A 23,148-nucleotide genomic window follows, 5' to 3' on the forward strand; every position below is an offset into this window, starting at 1 on the left:
CCAGGCCACTGGCAAAGGGAGTTTACAGTTCAATGGGCAAGGGAGGTTTCAGGACACAGGCCAAGGGAGGTACCTGGGCACTGGCCAATTGAAGTTCCAGGACACAGTCCAACGGAGGTTCCAGGACACTGGAAAGGGAGGTTCTAGGACACTGGCCATGGGAGGTTCTAGGACACCGGGAAAGGAGGTTATATGACACTGGGAAAGGGTGGTTCTAGGACACCTGCCAAGGTAGGATCTAGGACATGTGAGATTCTATGACACTGGGCAAGGAAGGTTCTAGGATACTGGCATGGGAAGGTTCTAGGACACTGGGCAAGGGAGGTTCTGGGATACTGGCCAAGGAAGGTTCTAGTATACTGCCCAAGGTAGGTTCTAGGACACACACTAGCTAAGGGTGGTTCTACGACACTGGCCAAGGGAGGTTCTAGGACATTGGCCAAGGGTGGTTAAAGAGCACTGGCCAAGGGAGGTACTAGGACACTAGGCAAAGGTGGTTCTAGGACACTGGCGAAGGCAGGTGCTACGACACTGAGCAATAGAGTTTCTAGGGCACTGGGAAAGGGAGGTTCTAGGACACTGGCCAATGAAGGTTCCAGGGCACTGGCAAAGGGAGGTTTCAGATCACCAGCCAAGGGAGGTTCCAGGACACCGGGGCAAGGGAGGATCTAGGATACCGGGCCAAGGAAGGTTCTAGGACACCTGGCCAAGGGAGGTTCCAGGACACTGGCCATGGGAGCTTCTAGGACATTGGCCGTGGGTGGTTCTAGGACATTGGCCGTGGGTGGTTCTAGGGCACTGGACAAGGGAGGTACTAGGACACTAGGCAAAGGTGGTTCTAGGACACTGGCCAAGGCAGGTTCTAGGACACTGAGCAATAGAGGTTCTGGGGCACTGGCCAAGGAAGGTTCCAGGGCACTCGCAAAGGGAGGTTCCAGAGCACTGGCCAAGGGAGGTTCCAGAGCACTGGCCAAGGGAGGTTCGAGGACACTGGGCAACAGAGGTTCCAGGGCACTGGGCAAGGGAGGTTCTAGGACACTGGGCAGGGGAGGTTCTAGGACACTGATCAACAGAGGTTCCAGGGCACTAGGCAAGGGAGGTTTTAGGACACTGGCCAAGAGAGGTTCTAGGACATCCGGCCAAGGGAGGTTTCAGAGCAATGCTGGCAGGGAATCAAACCCAAAAGGTAGTGGGTTCTGAGGGCACATTAGCCAAACCTGATGCTTAGCCCAAGGGCCTGGGGCAGGGAGTCCCTGCTTGTACATGAAGAGAAGTCCACCAGACCAGCCACCGGGACGCAAACCGTGTTCCTCGTGAGGGAATAGGAGCTTCTTTCACTCTGCCATAATATCCCAGCAATCCTGCCCCCCTTCCTGTCCTGCTTTATGAGAGACCTGGCTGCTCCCTGCCTTTTACTTTGCCACTCTCTCGCGTACTGACCGTGTCCCTTTTCTCATTCCAGCACCTGCATCACCTGTGTCGCCGGACACCAGCCTGCGACACCTATCAACTGCCTGTACTACCCGGCGCCGTCCTGCGACACCTAGTCACCACCTCTACGGCAAGAGACCCGCCTCCAAAAGCTACCGAGCACCTCTACCACCTGGGCCCCTTTTCACATACCTTGGCTGGGGGTCACCTTCCGCAGCCACTGCCCACCTGTCGAGTTCTGCGTTACCTGTGGCCTTTGTGTGTCACCGGCCACCCACTCGTGTCACACCGGTGAGGCCTGCCGGTCGCCTGGCTACTGACATTCCCACCTATCGCCTGTCTAGAGCCATCAGTGCCCCCTGCGACGACAAACCAGAGGGGGCAACCAGCCACATGGAGCCTGGCTACTTATGTGACACTGGGGAGGGTGGCCATGCAAATGGCCAACTGGGAGGACCAGATCTGGGAGGACCAGATCTCAGAGCCACGCACCCTGGCGAAGAGCAAGTGGGAGGACCAGATCTCAGAGCCAGGCACCCTGGCGAAGAGCAAGTGGGAGGACCAGATCTGGGAGGACCAGATCTCAGAGCCAGGCACCCTGGCGAAGAGCAAGTGGGAGGACCAGATCTCAGAGCCAAGCAACCTGGCGAAGAGCAAGTGGGAGGACCAGATCTCAGAGCCAGGCACCCTGGCGAAGAGCAAGTGGGAGGACCAGATCTCAGAGCCAGGCAACCTGGCGAAGAGCAAGTGGGAGAACCAGCAGATACAAGCCGCCGATACCACTGCGACGGGCAACCAGAAGGACTTCCAGGTGCAAGCACAGGCGGCCATGGACATCGCCAACAAGAGGGACCCCCAAATCCAAGCACTGGCGACCATGGGGATGAACAACAAGACGAAATCCCAGATCCAGACCCCACATATCAAGACCAGTGTAAAAGAGCAGGTGCCTCAGACTTAAGTGGCGGGTGCCCTGGGGTCACGGACGATGCACCCCCAAGCCCAGAAGAGCTCAGGCCTGCTGCTGCCATCCGCCACCAGCAGGGGGTGGGCGAGGCCTTCTGCATGAGTCCCCAGGCGAGCTCTCCCATGGCAACCTGCACCACAGAGCCTGGCAGCGCGACAACAGGGCTGAGTGTTAGCACAACAGGTGGAGCGAGGCGAGATAATAGCGAGCAGGGCGTGGCAGTGCGGCAGGCCTGCCCTCAGCATTCCCAGCAGGTGGGGCGAGCCCTGCCGGCAGAGCCTGTAAATCAGAGCCAGCCAGCAGAGAGGGCACCTGAGCAGGCACTGAACACACGCCAAGACACTGGGGACCCGGCCGCGATCCAAGAGAGTGGACATCTGACCACCAGCCAAGACACTGGAGACCCAGCCACGAGCCAAGAGAGTGTGGCACCAGCCACAAGCCAGGGGAGTGGGGCACTGAGCACACGCCAAGACACTGGGGCCCCAGCCACAGGCCAAGAGAGTGGGGCACCAGCCACAAGCCAGGAGAGTGGACATCTGACCAGCAGCCAAGAGAGTGGGACACCAGCCACACGCCAAGAGAGTGGGGATCTGACCACCAGCCAAGAGAGTGAGACACCAGCCACACGCCAAGAGAGTGAGACACCAGCCACACGCCAAGAGAGTGGGACACCAGCCACAAGCCAAGAGAGTGAGGCACCAGCCACACGCCAAGAGAGTGGGACACCAGCCACACGCCAAGAGAGTGGGACACCAGCCACAAGCCAAGAGAGTGAGGCACCAGCCACACGCCAAGAGAGTGGGGCACTGACCACCAGCCCAGAGAACGAACCTCTGACCACAAGCCAAGAGATCGACTCTTCAAGCAGAAGCCAAGAGGCTGCGGCTACAGCCACTAGCCCAGCGTTTGCCTCTACACCCCAGAGTGTTCTACCTCCAACCATAAGTCAAGAAGTTACTCCGCCATCCACTGTTCAGGATATCGCTCTACTGCCAAGAGCTTTAGACACCCCTGCCTCACCCACAGAAGCACACCTCTCTGGCACGTCCTCATTCCTGGGCATATCTTCTCTACCGTCACATCCTCCACCAGCCACCAACATCCCTTGCTCGTCCACCGCTTCAGGCGACTCTGGACTCAGCAGTGCTCTCTCTGCTCCCCAGGAACTCTCCTCTCTGCCTATTGCTCCCGGGCGCGACAGCCTCAGAACCAAAGGGCCAATGGAGGTGGAACAAGAAGACAACCTGAGCGACAGCGGGGTGTCGGCTGACTTCTCACCTGGCAGCACCCTGGAAATGGATGGCGAGATAGCCAACGAGACACCCATTGAGCGGGAAATTCGCAGAAACGCAGAGCGGGAGGAGACGTTGCGCAAGGAACGCGGCATGGCCCCCACTGCTGACCACCAGCAATTCGTCGAGGTGAGGATGAAGCCCATACTGAACCGAGGCCTGGCTGATACGTTCCCCCCCAAGGAGAAGGATCGCCAGCGAGCCGGTGCCCAAATGCAGCGGGACATCCGAATGGAGAGTCAGCGGGAAGAGGACCTGGTGCAGTTGGGCAAAGTGATGGGGGCCTATGACCGCGGGCTGCCGCAGGAGCTACGAGAAAAGAAGATGGTCTTCGAGCAGAAGGCGGAATTGTCCAATGGAGAATTGGCTTCACTCAGGAAGATCACCCGGTCTCCGTATGGAGAGGTCCAACCCGCCAACAACTCTTCGTACAGGGACGTCGAGACAATGCCACAGCAGTCTTCAGGTTCTCCACCCATGGTTCAGCAACGGTCAACCTGGGAGAAGAAAGGGCCTTCCTACGCTGAAGCCAATGGCAGCAACGTCATCATTCTGGACTACAATGCGCTTCTTCACCGCACTCCAACTGGGAGAGACCCGCCAACGCAGGCTCAAGGGACTGGTCTGGGGTCTGAACTCTCCAACGTCTCCCAAAGTTCAAGCAATGGCCTTCAACTGCGAACTAGCAATGTTACGACCAACAGCCTCCAGTCGGGAACCTACAACATCTCCCAAAGCTCAGCCAATGGCCTTTGGTCAGGAACCACCAATAGCTCGACCAATGGCCACCAGTCGGGGACCACCACCATCTCCCAAAGCCCAGCCAATGATCTCCTCTTGTCATCTGGGGGCCAGCAAGCTCCGCCCTCGCCCACGGAGGACGAGGTGGTCCAGGAGAACCCCTTCTTCCGGCTGAAGACCAAGAGCCCGCAGTCGCTGCTGGAGCTGGAGATCCGCGAGGTGCGGGAGCGGGAGAGTGAGCTGCGGAGGCTGCGGCGGAGCCTATATGGCGGACAGCATGCACAGGGCACTGTGGGGGACAATGGTTCCGACCCGGCCAAGGAGCACTCGGATGAACCAGAGGCCGCACCAGGACAGCCAGGTAAGAACCTGTGATGTGTGAGGAGAGAGTGAGCCCTACCGCAGCAAACCTCCGTAGCTGCTCCTTGCCATGAGCGAGTGGGTTACTGACTCCTGAGACTTCGAGGCAGGAATTTCAAATGGGAAAAGCAAAACTACAAGTCCCAGAATGCAAAGAATAAAACCAGGACGGGGCGATCTTCTCACGCATGAAGAGTGTGAGACTGACTTAGAGAGTGGGCAGAGCGAGTACATGAGTGAATCAGTGACTGACCGAGGGTGAATGATGTATGGAGTGAGATAATGTTGCCACTGGGTGTACTACGAAAAGTCAGCACTTTTATATCCAAGCAGATAAGGAGGAACACTCAGAAACACACACGCCAACAGTTTCCATTCCATTGGGGAGACGTCGGTCCAGTCCTGAGTTTAACCTTGCATTCCGGGGCTTGTAATCATGGGTTGCCACAGTATATGTGCATATATGCAGTATATGCAGCTTATCTGCAGATCCAAAACTACCTTGAATCTAACAATCTGTTAGGTCTACGACAATCCGGATTTCGGCCCAGACATGGGACCGAAACGGCCTTACTAGACCTAAAAACCCAGATTGAAGTCCTGAAGGACAAGGGCAAATTAGCAATGCTATTACTCCTCGACCTCTCCGCCGCATTTGATTTGGTTAACCACCAGATCCTTTGCAGGCACCTCCACTCTGCTGCCAACTTCTCTCCCTCCGCAGCGGCCTGGATCAAATCCTTCCTGATCAACAGATCTATGAGGGTCTTTGCACCCTCCGCTGCCGCAGCTCCCTCCCCTATTCATTGCGGTGTTCCTCAGGGTTCTTGCGTGTCACCTACTCTTTACAATATCTTCACAAAACCACTCTTTGATGTGCTCGATTATCTGCGTGTCTCCTACACCAACTATGCAGACGACATCCAGATACTCATTCCCATTTCTGGTGATTATCTTGCTGACACCAAGGCCCTCAATGACGTCTACTTGGTCATCCAAGCCTGGATGGCCCAGCACCAGCTATGTCTGAATGACGATAAGACGGAGCTACTTATCCTGGGTACTTCACAACGCCTTAGCAAACTTGAGCCATCCTATCAGTCATTCATCATAGACGGCAACTCCATACAAGTCTCGAAAGACACCAAAACACTAGGCTTTTACCTGGATTCCACCTTATCCTTGTCAAGACAAACCAATGCAGTCAGGTCCACCTCCGCCTACACGTGCAAACTCATTTCAGCCTGTAGACCTTTCCTCACCACCCACAATAGCGTCACACTAGCGAGAACACTTATCATGGCAAAAATAGATTACTGCAGTGCTCTATATTTAGGCACTAGCCAAGAAAACCTATCCAAACTCCAAACCACCCAGAACAATGCAATTCGAGCGGCCCTGAACATCCCTCGTAACCACCACATCTCAGAAGCCAGAACTAGCCTTAAGTGGTTACCCGTGAAGCAGAGAATTTCCCTAAAAACGCTTGCCCTCACGCACAAATGCCTAGCCAACAAGGCTCCGATCTATCTCTGCAGTCGGCTTTCGCGCCACTCCACTGCCCGTCCACTAAGAACTGCCCAGACTAACTGCCTTACTATCCCCAGGTTTAAGCTCCAAAAAGCCGGAGGCACCAGCTTCCCTGTCCTAGCCTCCAAACTTTGGAACACCCTCCCCGCTGCCATCAGAGCTGAAGACTCCTTCAACACCTTCAAGAATAAAACCAAATCCTGGCTCTTTGACCAGCAATAGTTGTGTCAGACATTTCTGTGTAATATTTGTAATTATTAAGTTTGTTTTTTGCTGTTTTGACACACTTTTATTGTAATTTATATCCCTGTATGTTCTTCTCTTGCAACCTTGTACAAATTGCGCCCTGATGCCCCTGGGCCTGTGGGTTTTGCGCGTTATAAATAAACAAATACAAATACAAATATAACTCAGAACTACAACTCCCAGAATGCAAATTGAAATTAGGAATAGACTAGTAGAAGAGTGTTGGGGAAGGTGAGGGCAGGGGTGGACTGGGAAATAAAAGAGGCCCTGGAAATAATTACTGGGGACCAAAAGAGGCCCTGGAAATAATGTTCAAAGTGGCCCCATATGACACATGTTCAGCAAGCCCAGTGCTTTTCCTATGACACAATTTGTAACTACCACACAAAAGAGGCCCAGGGTGCAGAGGCCCACCGGGAAATCTCCAGAGTTCCCTATAGGCCAGTCCACCCCTGGGTGAGGGAGCGAGAGAGTGAGTGAGTGAGACTGTGTGGAGAGCAAACTAGCGATCAATGGAATGATTGTCAGAGAGTGGGTGATATGGGTGCAGGGACAGTGCAGGGCCTTTCCAGGTTTTCAGTTGAACTGGGCCCTCTCGGGCCACGAGCCTCCAGCCCCATGTTTGCAGTCTTATGACACAGAAACATCGTCCTTTCATTGGGGCCGGGGCGTTAAATGTGTGTGGCTCTGTTGTTACCTGCTGCGTTTGCTAGCCCCTCACATCGTTACCTCCCTTACCTCCCTCTTATCGCCTCGTTGCTTTTTGCACCATGCTGTCAAAGGGCGATGAATAGCTTTTCAGCAGACGTTTACTGTTTCAGCTCCTCGCTGCCCGCCCCGTGACTATCTGCAGCCATTCTTTTGACGTCATTATAATGTAAGCACAGCGTGGGTGCCTCGGGGTGTTTCCCCAGCTGTAAAGCAAGGGAGGCCCGCAAACAACATGTTGAACTGGGCCCCCTCCAGCCTAGACACAGCTTCGCCCTGAGTGAGCGAGTGTGAGTCAGCAAGTGTGTCTGCAACTGGGTGCACACATGACGACATGTCCCACCCTGGCCGAGAGATGCTGGCCAGTCCGCATTCCCTTTGTATTCTGGGACTTGTAGTCCGAGGAAAGGGGGGCTCTTGGGCTAGAGTGGGGTGGCTTGAGAATGAAGGCCACGTCCTGGGGCACAGACGTTCACACCGGAAACGCCGCAGGCGGAATCTACACACTCTGGCTGCGGGACTTTCGCTGCCAAGCGTTGTGTCAGGGTCCCGCCCCCCTCCACCCCCCGCTTCTTCCGCAGCGCGTGCGGCCCGTGCCCAGTGCTCTCTGCAGCAACCCCCAGGGGGTCCTGAGAAAGGGTCTGTGTCTGAGGGGGGCTAAGGAGGGGTGAGGATACGGCCAGTATGTCACGGGTGACGCCTCCGCCATCTGAGCCAGCACCGCATTGCATTCTGGGACTCGTAGGCTCATTGCCCCAGTGGAAAGGGGACTCTAGAAGACCCAGAATGCGTATGCATTTACCCCCACACTACCTCTCCCCTTATTGTTACCGCGCCGCACCCCCAAACAGCCGTGTGTTCACTGTGTTTTCGCGCTCTCAGCTGCTACACAGCTGCATTTTAAATTCTATTAGAATTCACTTTCTTTGCACGCCATCTAATGACAGTATTAGCAGAGGGTACGTGCACTCTGTGGGGTATTGCAGGTGTTCTGCAGTGTACTGTATGTGTGATTATCTGCTGTGTAATTACTGTATGTGTAATCTGTGGGGTATTGTACGTGCTCTGCAATGTGCTGTATGTGTGATTATCTGCTGTGTAATTACTGTACGTGTACTCTGTGGGGTATTGTAGGTGTTCTGCAGTGTGCTGTATGTGTGATGATCTGCAGTGTAATTGCTGTACGTGTAATCTGTGGGGTATTGTAGGTGTTCTGCAGTGTGCTGTATGTGTGATGATCTGCTGTGTAATTGCTGTACGTGTACTCTGTGGGGTATTGTAGGTGTTCTGCAGTGTGCTGTATGTGTGATGATCTGCAGTGTAATTGCTGTACGTGTAATCTGTGGGGTATTGTAGGTGTTCTGCAGTGTGCTGTATGTGTGATGATCTGCTGTGTAATTGCTGTACGTGTACTCTGTGGGGTATTGTAGGTGTTCTGCAGTGTGCTGTATGTGTGATGATCTGCTGTGTAATTGCTGTCCGTGTACTCTGTGGGGTATTGTACGTGTACTGCAGTGTGCTGTATGTGTGATGATCTGCATTGTAATTGCTGTCCGTGTACTCTGTGGGGTATTGTACGTGTACTGCAGTGTGCTATATGTGTGATTATCTGCTGTGTAATTACTGTATGTGTAATCTGTGGGGTATTGTACGTGTTCTGCAGTGTGCTGTATGTGTGATTATCTGCTGTGTAATTACTGTACGTGTACTCTGTGGGGTATTGTAGGTGTTCTGCAGTGTGCTGTATGTGTGATGATGTGCAGTGTAATTACCGTACGTGTACTCTGTGTGGTATTGTAGGTGTTCTGCAGTGTACTGTATGTGTGATTATCTGCTGTGTAATTACCATACGTGCACTCTGTGGGGTATTGCAGGTGTTCTGCCGTGTACTGTATGTGTGATTATCTGCTGTGTAATTACTGTACGTGCACTGTATGTGTGATGATCTGCAGTGTAATTACTGTCCGTGTACTCTGTGGGGTATTGGACGTGTACTGCAGTGTGCTGTATGTGTGATGATCTGCAGTGTAATTACTGTACGTGTACTCTGTGGGGTATTGTAGGTGTTCTGCAATGTGCTGTATGTGTGATGATCTGCAGTGTAATTACTGTACGTGTACTCTGTGGGGTATTGTACGTGTACTGCAGTGTACGATTACCTGCAGTGTACTCTGCGGGGCCTGTACGTGTTTTGTAATGTGCTGTACGTGTGATCTGCTGTGTACTGCGTCAGTGCTGGACATGGGGAAATACACTGTCGGGGACCTCTCCCCTCCTTGGGTGGGCCGAGGGGCGTGGCCCCAGGTGAGGTGCAACTCCGGAAGTGCTCATGGATCCCAAGCCTGTCGATTTGCATAAAAGCAAAGAGCATTTCGGGAATATAAGATTTCCACCCATTCTCATTTTGAAACATGTCTGTCTTGGTGATTCTCCAGGAAACGAAACCCTTTTAAAGGGGTGACGTGAACAGGGATTTGGCCCCCTGCAGGGGAGTGGGTGGAGGGGGATCGGTCCAGCCAATCAGGTGACCAGGAACGGAGGCCGGAACTGTCAATCTGAGCCTGCATTGCAAGCCACCCAATGGCCGGTTCGCCTGGCCACCATCTCCCGCCCACGTGCCTTCCGCTGGCTTCGGTTTGGCCAATGGAAGAGGGGCTCTGTACGGAGCCCTGCCTTCCCATTCCATGGCAGCCATCTTTGAAACAGTCTGGGTGCTAAAAGCGTTGACCACCCGTTCCAAGGCCCTTCAATATTATGGGTCACCACACTCACTCTAACAACAAAAATGGTCTTTAAATTGCAAAGCATTTGTACATTTTTTTTAACTTCAGAGCTGCCTGTGAAAGTGGTGTAGACAGGGTAAGGCATGAGGGGCAAGGCCCACCCAAAATTTGTAAATGCCCACTCAGCTGTGCTGTGTGGGCGTTAAAAGATGTTAATGTCACTGCAGTGGGACCAACTACATTACCCCAAAGTCCATTCTTCCTCATCCCAGCACTTATTAATGAGGTGTCCCACCTCCACACAGGCACCCTCTTTCTACTTCTAATTTCCTCTGGCCCTGCCCTCTCCACCTGCCGCCTCCGGGCATAACAGCCCGCTTTCCCCAATACTGTCAGGAAAGGAAGAAGGCGATGGATATGGCAGGGGAAATGTGCACAAAATACACAGTAAACAACCTTGAATATAACAACGTGCATTCAATACCCAAGGCTCGTGTATACCACTATATGAAAAGGAATGTAGGGTAAGCACTTAGAACCTCCTTATGACTGAAAGGAAAGTCGGCAAACTCCTTACCCACTATGCTATTACAGATACTGACAGCGCTAAGCCCACGTAGAGGGCAAGCAGGGACAGAATCTGTAAGCTGACACTCTAGACGGTACTGGATAAGGAATTTGGAAACAGTACTCACAAGGACCGGAATGACCACATGAATGCCAGTACTCACGAAGACCGGAAAGACCACTTGGATGTCCGTATTCACGAGGACCGGAAAGACTACTCAGAAGTCAGTACTAACCCACAACCCTGTAAATCAAACAAGAACCCAGAAGGCAGTAAAGGCAAAGAGTGAGGATGACTAAATACCTAAACCCAAGTCAAGAGGTAAGAAGGAATAGTACAGTGTGGAAAACACAAGATAATCACACAGGAGCTAGTTACAACAGCTTCCCACACCTAATAATAAAATAGGAAATACATGTAAAAGTGTAAAGGAAAACATGGCATGGATCCCAATAGAAGGCAAGGATCAGGAGCAGTGAAAACGATTTCAAAAGGGAAACTTTCCCACCCATCCAAGGTGAAAAGGCAGGAAACTAAACCTGTAAAGGAAAGATTAATGCAACAAGTCTTTCAGTAGCAAAGGACAATTTCTAGGAAACAGTGAACACAGGCAATTGGGCTACAGCAAAAGGAAAGCTCAGAGAAAGGCTGCCTGCAGACAGAGAAAGGGAGAAAGGGTTTTCCAAAAGGCAGAAATCAATTAGGCATACAAATACGAATTCCAGGACAAGGAACAAGAAACACTAACTAGAACTGGGCACAAAAACTAGGAACCAGGAACAAGGGACCAGTCAGGACAAGAACGCTGCAACAATGACCAGCGCTGGACTGAAGCAAACTGGGGCTTTTAAAGCTGCTTAACGAGCACACCACTTAGGCGTGTCGCCTGCTGCACCTGCAGCCACAGGTGTTACCTATCCTCCACCCAGCCTTGTCCTGCAAGGGAGGAGGTGAGGCAGTGAGCCAGGCATTCTGGGAAGCATAGTCATTTGATTAAAGCAGCAGTAGCATGCTGGCTGCCAAAAACCTGGAATGGATCCGGAAGGGAAGTAATTTGGGAAATAAGGTTTTAGCCTCCCAATTCATCAGGACACTGTAGCATAAGGTTCGGAGGAAATGTCCAGTAGGGAAGAAACCCCAAAACATGCCCCCAAGTGGCGGGAACGGGAGCGAAGGGAGCGAGCCGTGACACTATACCCCCTCCCACGGCCGACTCCAGGCGGCCGTTACTCGCACAAAACATCTTCTTTCCATGACAGGAGCGCTTTGTCTTCAGAAGTGGCACTGACGGAAACGATGACCCACGGGCAGAAGCAGAAGGGCTGGAATGAATAGAAGCAGGCCGCAGTCTATAAGAGCCATAGATGTGTTTTCGGTGAGGAAGAGACTCATGGGTCGAAGAAAGGCATGAAGGACTTGCAGGACCCGAAGCAGAGTTGGAAGGTCCAGGAAGCTTAGTCACTGGAAGAGGATATGCATACATCCTTGAGGAGAGAGGCAGGCTGGTGCTACATGCCTTAGACAATGGTAGAAGTTCTGTTAGCCTCACTGCCGAGAGTGGACACACAGGAGGTGAGGAAACAGTAGGTTTCAGGAAATGTTTATGTTCGGAAGAGGAAGGTGGCGGCTGAGGTAGAGGTTCGAATACTCTGTCATCCATCTGGGTAAAGGTTTGTGGTTGAAAGTGACAAAGATTCGCCTGCATAAGTTCCTTGCCTTGGAAGTCTGGAGATCCAATGGGTTGTACGAGGCTGGGACTCCCATTGACAGTCATGTAGCCAGTCAAGTAGCCACCTTGTTGCACGTGGGATACAACCGCAGGAACGTTTGGCATACTGATAGGAGTGTTAGACACAGTACTCGGAACATCAGGCATACTAGCAGCGGGAGCAAAAACAGGCACATCTTGAACTGCAGCAGACATTCCCCTCCTTTGGCTACTAGTACCCAACTGGCGCTGCAGCTGGAGGGCCGTGCCCGTCCCTTCCCTCAGACTCATGTGGGATCCGGCAACAAAAGGGTTGTCAAGCGGTTGATCCAAACCGGACTCCAAACGCGGACCGTCCAGCCCGCTATCCTGGTCGGCTACTCGTTCGGTGACTGGGCCGTGGTGGATGGCATCCGTTTCTCTCTCGTAATACTCCAGGAAAGTCCAGCGGCCTCGCATGTAAGGCCCTCCCGAGTCGTGAGCCGGCTTGATGTTTCTGAAGAGAGAGCTGGCAGAAGTCTCAGGCTCAGATGTTGCATATTCGGGAGGCGCTGATGCTACAGTCAAGTAGTTGGGAGAATTGTTTTGTGTACAAGGCAGATATTCTGGTGATCCCCATGAAGCATAAGAAGGGCAAGATGAACGTTCATCAGTAAATGGTTGGGATTCAGGAGGAATCTCTGGAGCAGAGGAATATGCAGCAGGATCTGACAGTGTAGACAGGTACACCTCCGATATTGGCAGCGAGGCTGAGCAGGTCACAGGTCTCTCATGAACTGAAGCCAAACTAGCAGTAGGCTCTGGGACCGAAGACATGCACCTAGAATGTACTACCGGAGGCTCCATGGCTGAAGGATAATCTGCTGGATGAGTCACTGTAACCGAAGACAAACATGCCAAAGGAGATTCCGAGGCTGAGGGCATGCAAGCTGGAGCCGTCTTGTTAGCTGAAGACAAACTTGTCAAGGTCTTTGGCTCTGACTGCGTACATGGTGAAGGCTCTTGGGTGACTGGCAGACATAGCACTCCTTTATTGATCGAAGATACGTGTGCCAACGATGACTGCAGAGCTGTGGACAGGATTATTGAAGAGTCAATGGTAGTAGGAGGACAGTCTGAAGTCCCAGAAGTCGGCAGACACACTTGTGGTTCAGAAATGGAAAGCCCCTTTAAGGCAGTTGACCCCTTGGCACCAGTAACCAAAGTCTGAGCTGTACCCCTGCCGTCCCTCTCCTTAGTGGATGACACAGAGTCTCTTCCTTTGTAGAAGTCAAAATCAACCAGAGGTATCACCATAGTAAAGTCTCTGTTAATCAGGATTTCGTCAATTGACCATTCCTCTGTCTTAGCTTCTGAAAGTGGCTGATTAACGATCAACAGTTCAGGGATCGCCTGCCGGGTTTTTGGTTCAGTAATCTGTGGAATGAGTCCATCAAAACATGAATTCTGCACTGTCTTTGACTGCTCGTAGTGACCGAAATTGGCAGAAGGAGGAGCGAACACAGAGGTAGCATCGTTTTCCACATCAGCTTGAATGTCTACTTCAGTCTCAGCAGCTAGATCAAGGGCAGAACCTAAGCCTACAGTAGTGACTGATTCTGTGTATGCCACCATTGTGGATTGTGTTTGGAAATCAGAAGCATGTATGTGTTCAAGCTCAGAATTATGACAAACTGCTAAACAGGAACCCTCAGGTAAAGGAGTGGCTTGTGAATCTTCAACTAACAGCAATTCCTGACAAACGGTAGGACAGTTGTCAGAACCTGTGTCCTGAATAAGTGCTGTGCTTGAAAAAAGACTTTCACTCCCAATAGATCTTACATTTTGACAAGTATCATGATTTACAAAAGTCTCCGCACTCAGGGACTGAACAGTATTCACTTCATCAACGGATGAAGTTTGAGGTGTATTCAGAAAAGACTGTAACATCTTATTCTCCTCTTTTAAGGAAATGTATTCTTGTTTTAACTCCTCAAATTCTGTTTTTAGCATGTCCCGCATTAACTGTACATCCCTATCAGTAGGCACAGGGGAAGGCATGGTGGCATCAGGGCTGGATCCAGCACTAGCCATCTGGAAGTGCATTGATTGTATATTGTCATCTACTGCTTGCAGGTCTTGTGATCTATACTCTCTCTTACCGACATGGTCTGTGTTTCTTTTAAGCAGACTATTGGCATCAGACCCCTTGGCATTAGTGACCACAGTAAGAATCTGTGCAGAGGAGTAAGCTGTAGACTGAGGGCAGAAAACAGAAGATATGCAAGGAACCCCTCCATTCTTCATGCTTGAATCATGAAACTGTTCAATCTGAGGTAAAGCACAACCGGAGTCATGGGGTTCAATAACAGAGGTACTTGTGTGTATAAATTCTTGCAGTGTGTTGTTTTCCACTGCTAAGGCTTGTGCGGACATAGACTCTGGATCAGAATTAAAGACAGAGCTAGGATCAGGCAATGTACGATGGGCCACCCAGAGGGTAAAATACTTTGCACGTAAATACCCATTCGTGTCAAGGAGTTCATTTAAGTCAGGAGCAGAGATTCGATTTTCACGGGTAATTGTAAGGGAAGCTTTCTGTATAAGCTTGTTAGAGGCCTTGCTGCCTTTCCTTCGTAATCTGGCCATGTTCAAACGGGAACAACGGCTGGTCATTCTGTCAGGAAAGGAAGAAGGCGATGGATATGGCAGGGGAAATGTGCACAAAATACACAGTAAACAACCTTGAATATAACAACGTGCATTCAATACCCAAGACTCGTGTATACCACTATATGAAAAGGAATGTAGGGTAAGCACTTAGAACCTCCTTATGACTGAAAGGAAAGTCGGCAAACTCCTTACCCACTATGCTATTACAGATACTGACAGCACTAAGCCCACGTAGAGGGCAAGCAGGGACAGAATCTGTAAGCTGACACTCTAGACGGTACTGGATAAGGAATTTGGAAACAGTACTCACAAGGACCGGAATGACCACATGAATGCCAGTACTCACGAAGACCGGAAAGACCATTTGGATGTCCGTATTCACGAGGACCGGAAAGACCACTCAGAAGTCAGTACTAACCCACAACCCTGTAAATCAAACAAGAACCCAGAAGGCAGTAAAGGCAAAGAGTGAGGATGACTAAATACCTAAACCCAAGTCAAGAGGCAAGAAGGAATAGTACAGTGTGGAAAACAAAGGATAATCACATAGGAGCTAGTTACAACAGCTTCCCACACCTAACAATAAAATAGGAAATACATGTAAAAGTGTAAAGGAAAACATGGCATGGATCCCAATAGAAGGCAAGGATCAGGAGCAGTGAAAACGATTTCAAAAGGGAAACTTTCCCACCCATCCAAGGTGAAAAGGCAGGAAACTAAACCTGTAAAGGAAAGATTAATGCAACAAGTCTTTCAGTAGCAAAGGACAATTTCTAGGAAACAGTGAACACAGGCAATTGGGCTACAGCAAAAGGAAAGCTCAGAGAAAGGCTGCCTGCAGACAGAGAAAGGGAGAAAGGGTTTTCCAAAAGGCAGAAATCAATTAGGCATACAAATACGAATTCCAGGACAAGGAACAAGAAACACTAACTAGAACTGGGCACAAAAACTAGGAACCAGGAACAAGGGACCAGTCACGACAGGAACGCTGCAACAATGACCAGCGCTGGACTGAAGCAGACTGAGGCTTTTAAAGCTGCTTAACGAGCACACCCCTCAGGCGTGTCGCCTGCTGCACCTGCAGCCACAGGTGTTGCCTATCCTCCACCCAGCCTTGTCCTGCAAGGGAGGAGGTGAGGCAGTGAGCCAGGCATTCTGGGAAGCATAGTCATTTGATTAAAGTAGCAGTAGCATGCTGGCTGCCAAAAACCTGGAATGGATCCGGAAGGGAAGTAATTTGGGAAATAAGGTTTTAGCGCTCCCAATTCATCAGGACACTGTAGCATAAGGTTCGGAGGAAATGTCCAGTAGGGAAGAAACCCCAAAACATGCCCCCAAGTGGCGGGAACGGGAGCGAAGGGAGCGAGCCGTGACAAATACCCAACAGTTTGTTTTTTTCCTGCCTTTGGGCAGGGACTCTGTTTTCTTCTGTCCCCCCAACCCCTCGGCATAGCCAGGGTGGGATTCGTTGTCTTCCTGGTGCCTTGAGGGTTCCTTGCAGAGCAGGGACCGGCTTGGTTTGGCGGAGGTTCTTCAGGAGGTCCCTGCTGAACAGGCCCCCCTGTTGAGTAGGGGAGGGGTGCCCAGTCCCTCCTACCATCGTCAGCATTGCCGGGGGTGCTGGTTGAGGTCGCCCGCCCATGTCGGGGTGCAGAGTCTGTGGGGCTACGGGGAGTGGCTCGCCCTCTAGGTCTGCATGGCCCGGGATGGTCCTCACCCCGGGCGGGGGTAAGTAGGAGCAGGGGGCGCGCTTCTGGCTTGATTGTGTGCACCTGGCCTCCCAGCCTGGGTTTGTGGTTGCCTAGCAGCCTGTCTTTTTCCCGCTGTGGCTGTTATATTGGTTGCAGGGACCTCTGGTTGTGCTGTTGCTTCCTCCTCTGTGGCGGCTCCTCTCTGCTTGCAGGCCTCAGCTTCTGGTTGTTAGAGCTGCCGCCATGGGGAGGAGTTCCTCCAAGTCTCGCCATGTGGAGCCTCGCTCTCCTTCGGCTTCCTATTCCTCTTCTTCATGTTACCCTACCCTCCTAAGAGGCAGAGGGGGTGTAGGGTGCCAGAGGGCCGGCTCCTGCGTGTTTTTCGAGCAGCCCTTCAGGGAGGAGATGCAACTTCATCGTGGCAGGGGGTGTCCCCTTCCTCTTCCTCATGCACGGACGCCTCTTCCTGCAGGCTGGGCGATTCCCTGAGGTCGACTGATTACAAGGGCAAGTACCTGGACAAGGAGGCCACGCCGGATGTTCTTCTTCAGGTGTCCAATCACATGGGGTTTCCGGACTCTGCTCCCCCATCTACTCTGCCCCAGTTTAAGCGCACTCTAAAGAAGGGTCTCCCGCTTCTCTCTGACATGAAGACTGAGATTTTGAGGGAGTGGGTTGATCCGGAAAAGTCAGCGGTCCCCAGGTTCCTTGCCAAGCTGTATCCCTGGCAGGGGGAGGAGATGGCCCTCATTCCCAGTCTGGTGGGGAGGTCGTCCTTGGCCTCGGACCATTCTCTTCAGGACTCCACGGATCGTAAAGTGGATGCCTCCTTGAGGAAGGCTTATGGAGGGGCACATTTGGCCTTGCAGGCTGCCACTCATGCCTCATACACGGTGGAAGCTGCCCTCGGGAGTCTGAAGTCCGCCCTGAAGGCGGCAGGTGAGGGCTCGGATCCTGCGCCCCTTCTACAGGCCGTCAAGTCTCGCTGGAGTTTTTGCCTGACTTAGCATATGATAGTGTGAAGGTGGCCGACATTGTCCATGGGTACCATCGTGGGGGTCGTCGGCATGTTCTTACCAGAGATTGGAAGACGGACGCCCGACAGAGGTCTACTGCCAGGAAAATTCCCTTTGAAGGACGGATGCTTTGTGGGGATTCCCTGAAGGACAAGGTCCATAAGGTCTTCAAGGCGGACAGACATGCTGGCCAGTTGCATAGGAAGTCCGCCCCTGCTCGCAGGGGTCCTGCCGGTCCAGCTGCCCCTCCCCAGTGGGCTCGCCCCACCCTAGTGGTCGGGCTCGGCCTGTGGCTGGGTGGAAGTGGCGCTCGGGTCCGATCTTCACCCCTCACCAGCAGAAGTCCTGACGCCAGGCCTGTCGGGGGCCGCATGATATTGTTTTGGAAGCAATGGTCCCGGCTCTCAGGGGGATGCCTGGGTCAATCGTCTGGTGAGATGAGGATAGAAGTTGGAATTGGTCTCCCCTCCTGTTCCGTCTGGTCTAATCCGGACGTCCCTGCCCAGGTGCCCTGTCAAGAGGTTGGCCATGCCGCAGGTGCTCCGGGAACTTCGCTCCTAGAGGGTCCGTTGGCGGGTGCCTCGATCAGAGAAGGGTCTGTTGGTTTACTCCATTGTCTTCCTCGGGCCCAAACCTTCAGGGCCCTTCCATCTGATTATAGACCTCAAAGTCTTAAACTGGGACATTCTGACTCAGAGGTTCAAAATGGAGTGTCTTCAGCGGGTCATTCCTCTGGTGAAGGGCTCCGATTTCCTGGTTTCCCTGAATCTTCAGGACACCTACCTGCACGTTCCCAGTTGGTCTGCCCATCAGAGGTTTCTCAGGTTTTCATTGGGCAAGGATCATTTCTAGTTCCGGACCTTGCCCTTCGGTCTGAAGTCGGCTCCCCGGGTCTTCAACAAGGTTCTGGGGCCGGTCGTCGCCGCTCTGCGCCTCCGGGGGATTCAGGTGTTCCCGTACCTCGACAACTGGCTCCTGAAGGCTTGGTCGAGAGTCCGTCTGCTGCGACACCTGGACTCTACCTGTGCTCTGCTAACCTTGGTGGGGTTTCTCATAAACCGGACAAAGTCTCATCTGCAGCCCTCCCTGGATCTTCAGTTCACTGGGGCCAGGTTTTGGACTGCTGGGGGCGTGTTCTTCTTCCTCTTTTCAGAGCTCGGATGCTGCAGGCTTGCCTGGTGCATCTTCTGGCTCGGGAGTCGGCCCCGGCCAGGGGCTTTCTTCAGGCTCTGGGGTATATGGCGCTGTGTGTCTTCCTTGTTCCTTGGGCGAGACTTCACCTACGTCCCCTGTTGCTCCATATCCACAGGTTCTGGAAGGTGTCCTCTCTGGACTTCGATGCTCGTATCCCTGTGGGTCCCTCCCTCAGGGACCAGCTTCTTTGGTGGCTGCACCTGCCCAATCTGTTGTTAGGGTTCCCGCTTTGTCCGCCCTCTCCGATCATTGTTACCATAGACGCCAGCCTGGTGGTTTGGCGGGCGGTGGCCCTGAGTCAGGAGCCGCAGAAGTGGACCCAGGGGGACGTGGACAGGTCCTCCAACTGGAGGGAGATCTTAGCGGCCTTCAAGGCTCTGAAGTCCTTTTGCCTGGTCTTAGAGGGGCAGGCTGTTTGCCTCTGTACTTGGGCGTAGCCTCATCATCTGTTGTTTGCTTGTCACATCAGGGGCCCGGGACAATGTGGTGGGTATTGCCTCAGCCGTGTGTTCCCCTTGGGGGGAGTGGGTGCTGTGGCAGGTGGTTTTTAGGAGGGTCTGCAGGGTTCTGGGGGCTCCATGGGCGGGTTTGTTTGCCTCGCCTCTGTCTGCAAAGGTCCTGCGATTTTTCACCTTTTCCCCTCTTTGGGGGGGGGGTCCCCGGGCGGAAGGCGTCTGTGCCCACCATCAGCCGTTGGCTCCGGAATGCTATCGCTTTGGCTTACTCCTCTGTGGGGTCTCCCCTTCCGTCTGGTGTGCAGGGCACGTCCACGAGGGGGATGGCTGTGTCCTGGGCCGAAGCCCGCTGTGTTCCTATGCAGGATATTTGCAGCACTGCCACCTGCTCTGATCCGCACACTTTCATTACCCACTATCGGTTGAATCTTCTCCGCCGGGAGGCGGGGGCCTTTGGGGCAGGTGTGTTGGGTGTGACGCTCTTGTGAAAAACCTTGCTGCTAGTGTCTGGATATGTGTACTTCAATAAAGTGTTGGTCGGGTTGCATTTTCCATTTGCCTTGTGGTGTATTTCTTTGCGCTCCGCCCATTCTCTCTGCAGTTGGCACACCTCATTGATAAGTGCTGAGACGAGGAAGAGTGGATGTGGAGGTAATGCTCAGATTACTTGCCGGTAATCTTCATTGTTCCTAGTCCTTCTCTTCCTCGTCCCAGCACGAGATTCCCACCTCACCCTTCCCCATGTTGAATGGGCCTATTGGGCAGTGTTATGTAGTGTTGGGTCTTGGGGAAGGCGGGCTGTTATTCCTGGAGGCGGGAGCGGGTGGGGCCTGAGGTAATTAGAAGTAGAAAGAGGGTTCCTGTATGGAGGTGGGACACCTCATGGATAAGTGCTGGGACGAGGAAGAGAAGGACTAGGAGTCATGAAGATTACCAGTAAGTAATCTGAGCATCAGCTTGCTAGACAATCCTAGCAACGCCTCTGGACTGTGAAGCTTGGCGCCTGATTTTCCAATGGGATTGCGCCATTCTGAACCGCTTCTGGGAATATGGCCCTTTGTCTGTTTCTGTGTTTATGTTGTGGGAGGCCGGGCTGTGTGTGCATGAACTTGCCGTGGTGTGTACAGATCGGGGAGTTTCCTGGGCTAGCCCCTGGCTCTCAGAGCTCTGGCAAGACAAACCCTGCTGCACGTGTTGTGGTGCATGTGTTACATGTGGGGGCACGTGTATATACGTTAAAAAAAACACTCATTCTCAAAGCTGTGTAAATCAATGCCCGCCTCCCGGAAGCGCAGTGCCTTTTATTAAAGGCAGACGTCACATCCGTCGGCGTATCTGTGTGGTCTTTCATCATCAGACAATGCACATCTTATCATCATGTACCGCACGGTGCAGTATCATCGTGTGTCCTGGCACCAGCCCCCCTGTACAGCACGGGGTGCAGTATCATCGCGTGTCCTGGCACCAGCCCCCCTGTACCACACGGTGCAGTATCATCGCGTGTCCTGGCACCAGCCCCCCTGTACAGCACGGGGTGCAGTATCATCGCGTGTCCTGGCACCAGCCCCCCTGTACAGCACGGGGTGCAGTATCATCGCGTGTCCTGGCACCAGCCCCCCTGTACCACACGGTGCAGTATCATCGCGTGTCCTGGCACCAGCCCCCCTGTACAGCACGGGGTGCAGTATCATCGCGTGTCCTGGCACCAGCCCCCCTGTACCGCACGGTGCAGTATCATCGCGTGTCCTGGCACCAGCCCCCCTGTACCGCACGGTGCAGTATCATCGCGTGTCCTGGCACCAGCCCCCCTGTACCACACGGTGCAGTATCATCGTGTGTCCTGGCACCAGCCCCCCTGTACAGCACGGGGTGCATATCATCGCGTGTCCTGGCACCAGCCCCCCTGTACCACACGGTGCAGTATCATCGCGTGTCCTGGCAGCAGCCCCCCTGTACCGCACGGTGCAGTATCATCGCGTGTCCTGGCACCAGCCCCCCTGTACCACACGGTGCAGTATCATCGCGTGTCCTGGCACCAGCCCCCCTGTACAGCACGGGGTGCAGTATCATCGCGTGTCCTGGCACCAGCCCCCCTGTACAGCACGGGGTGCAGTATCATCGCGTGTCCTGGCACCAGCCCCCCTGTACCACACGGTGCAGTATCATCGCGTGTCCTGGCACCAGCCCCCCTGTACAGCACGGGGTGCAGTATCATCGCGTGTCCTGGCACCAGCCCCCCTGTACCGCACGGTGCAGTATCATCGCGTGTCCTGGCACCAGCCCCCCTGTACCGCACGGTGCAGTATCATCGCGTGTCCTGGCACCAGCCCCCCTGTACCACACGGTGCAGTATCATCGTGTGTCCTGGCACCAGCCCCCCTGTACAGCACGGGGTGCATATCATCGCGTGTCCTGGCACCAGCCCCCCTGTACCACACGGTGCAGTATCATCGCGTGTCCTGGCAGCAGCCCCCCTGTACCGCACGGTGCAGTATCATCGCGTGTCCTGGCACCAGCCCCCCTGTACCGCACGGGGTGCAGTATCCTCACGTGTCCTGGCACCAGCCCCCCTGTACCTGCAGTATCATCGCGTGTCCTGTCACCAGCCCCCCTGTACCGCACAGTGCAGTATCATCGCGTGTCCTGGCACCAGCCCCCCTGTACCGCACGGGGTGCAGTATCATCGCGTGTCCTGGCACCAGCCCCCCTGTACCGCACGGTGCAGTATCATCGCGTGTCCTGGCACCAGCCCCCCTGTACCGCACGGTGCAGTATCATCGCGTGTCCTGGCACCAGCCCCCCTGTACCGCACGGGGTGCAGTATCCTCACGTGTCCTGGCACCAGCCCCCCTGTACCTGCAGTATCATCGCGTGTCCTGTCACCAGCCCCCCTGTACCGCACGGTGCAGTATCATCGTGTGTCCTGGCACCAGCCCCCCTGTACCTGCAGTATCATCGCGTGTCCTGGCACCAGCCCCCCTGTACCGCACGGTGCAGTATCATCGTGTGTCCTGGCACCAGCCCCCCTGTACCGCACGGTGCAGTATCATCGCGTGTCCTGGCACCAGCCCCCCTGTACCGCACGGTGCAGTATCATCGCGTGTCCTGGCACCAGCCCCCCTGTACCGCACGGGGTGCAGTATCCTCACGTGTCCTGGCACCAGCCCCCCTGTACCTGCAGTATCATCGCGTGTCCTGTCACCAGCCCCCCTGTACCGCACGGTGCAGTATCATCGTGTGTCCTGGCACCAGCCCCCCTGTACCTGCAGTATCATCGCGTGTCCTGGCACCAGCCCCCCTGTACCGCACGGTGCAGTATCATCGCGTGTCCTGGCACCAGCCCCCCTGTACCGCACGGTGCAGTATCATCGCGTGTCCTGGCACCAGCCCCCCTGTACCGCGGGGTGCAGTATCATCGCGTGTCCTGGCACCAGCCCCCCTGTACCGCGGGGTGCAGTATCATCGCGTGTCCTGGCACCAGCCCCCCTGTACCGCACGGTGCAGTATCATCGCGTGTCCTGGCACCAGCCCCCCTGTACCGCACGGTGCAGTATCATCGCGTGTCCTGGCACCAGCCCCCCTGTACCGCACGGTGCAGTATCATCGCGTGTCCTGGCACCAGCCCCCCTGTACCGCACGGTGCAGTATCATCGCGTGTCCTGGCACCAGCCCCCCTGTACCGCACGGGGTGCAGTATCATCGCGTGTCCTGGCACCAGCCCCCCTGTACCGCACGGTGCAGTATCATCGCGTGTCCTGGCACCAGCCCCCCTGTACCGCACGGTGCAGTATCATCGCGTGTCCTTGCACTAGTCCCCCTGTACCGCACGGTGCAGTATCATCGCGTGTCCTGGCACCAGCCCC

At 53.9% G+C, this 23,148-nt stretch overlaps 1 protein-coding gene across 3 annotated transcripts in view; it reads left to right on the plus strand.

The window, feature by feature from the left end:
- The window catches only part of MISP3 (MISP family member 3), a 155,969-nt gene that overhangs the window by 70,962 nt on the left and 61,859 nt on the right, over positions 1-23,148 (plus strand). For 2 of the 3 annotated variants that reach the window (XM_069604396.1, XM_069604397.1), the window contains exon 2: positions 1,463-4,795. In XM_069604396.1, the coding sequence (XP_069460497.1) occupies positions 1,825-4,795 (2,971 nt within the window). In that variant the 5' untranslated portion in view covers positions 1,463-1,824. The remainder of the gene's footprint in view (positions 1-1,462; positions 4,796-23,148) is intronic. The other variant, XM_069604398.1, reaches the window with a different exon arrangement.

Source organism: Ambystoma mexicanum, chromosome 3q (assembly GCF_040938575.1).
Source record: "Ambystoma mexicanum isolate Mex_15411 chromosome 3q, UKY_AmexF1_1, whole genome shotgun sequence".
NCBI classification, from domain to species: Eukaryota; Metazoa; Chordata; class Amphibia; order Caudata; family Ambystomatidae; genus Ambystoma; species Ambystoma mexicanum.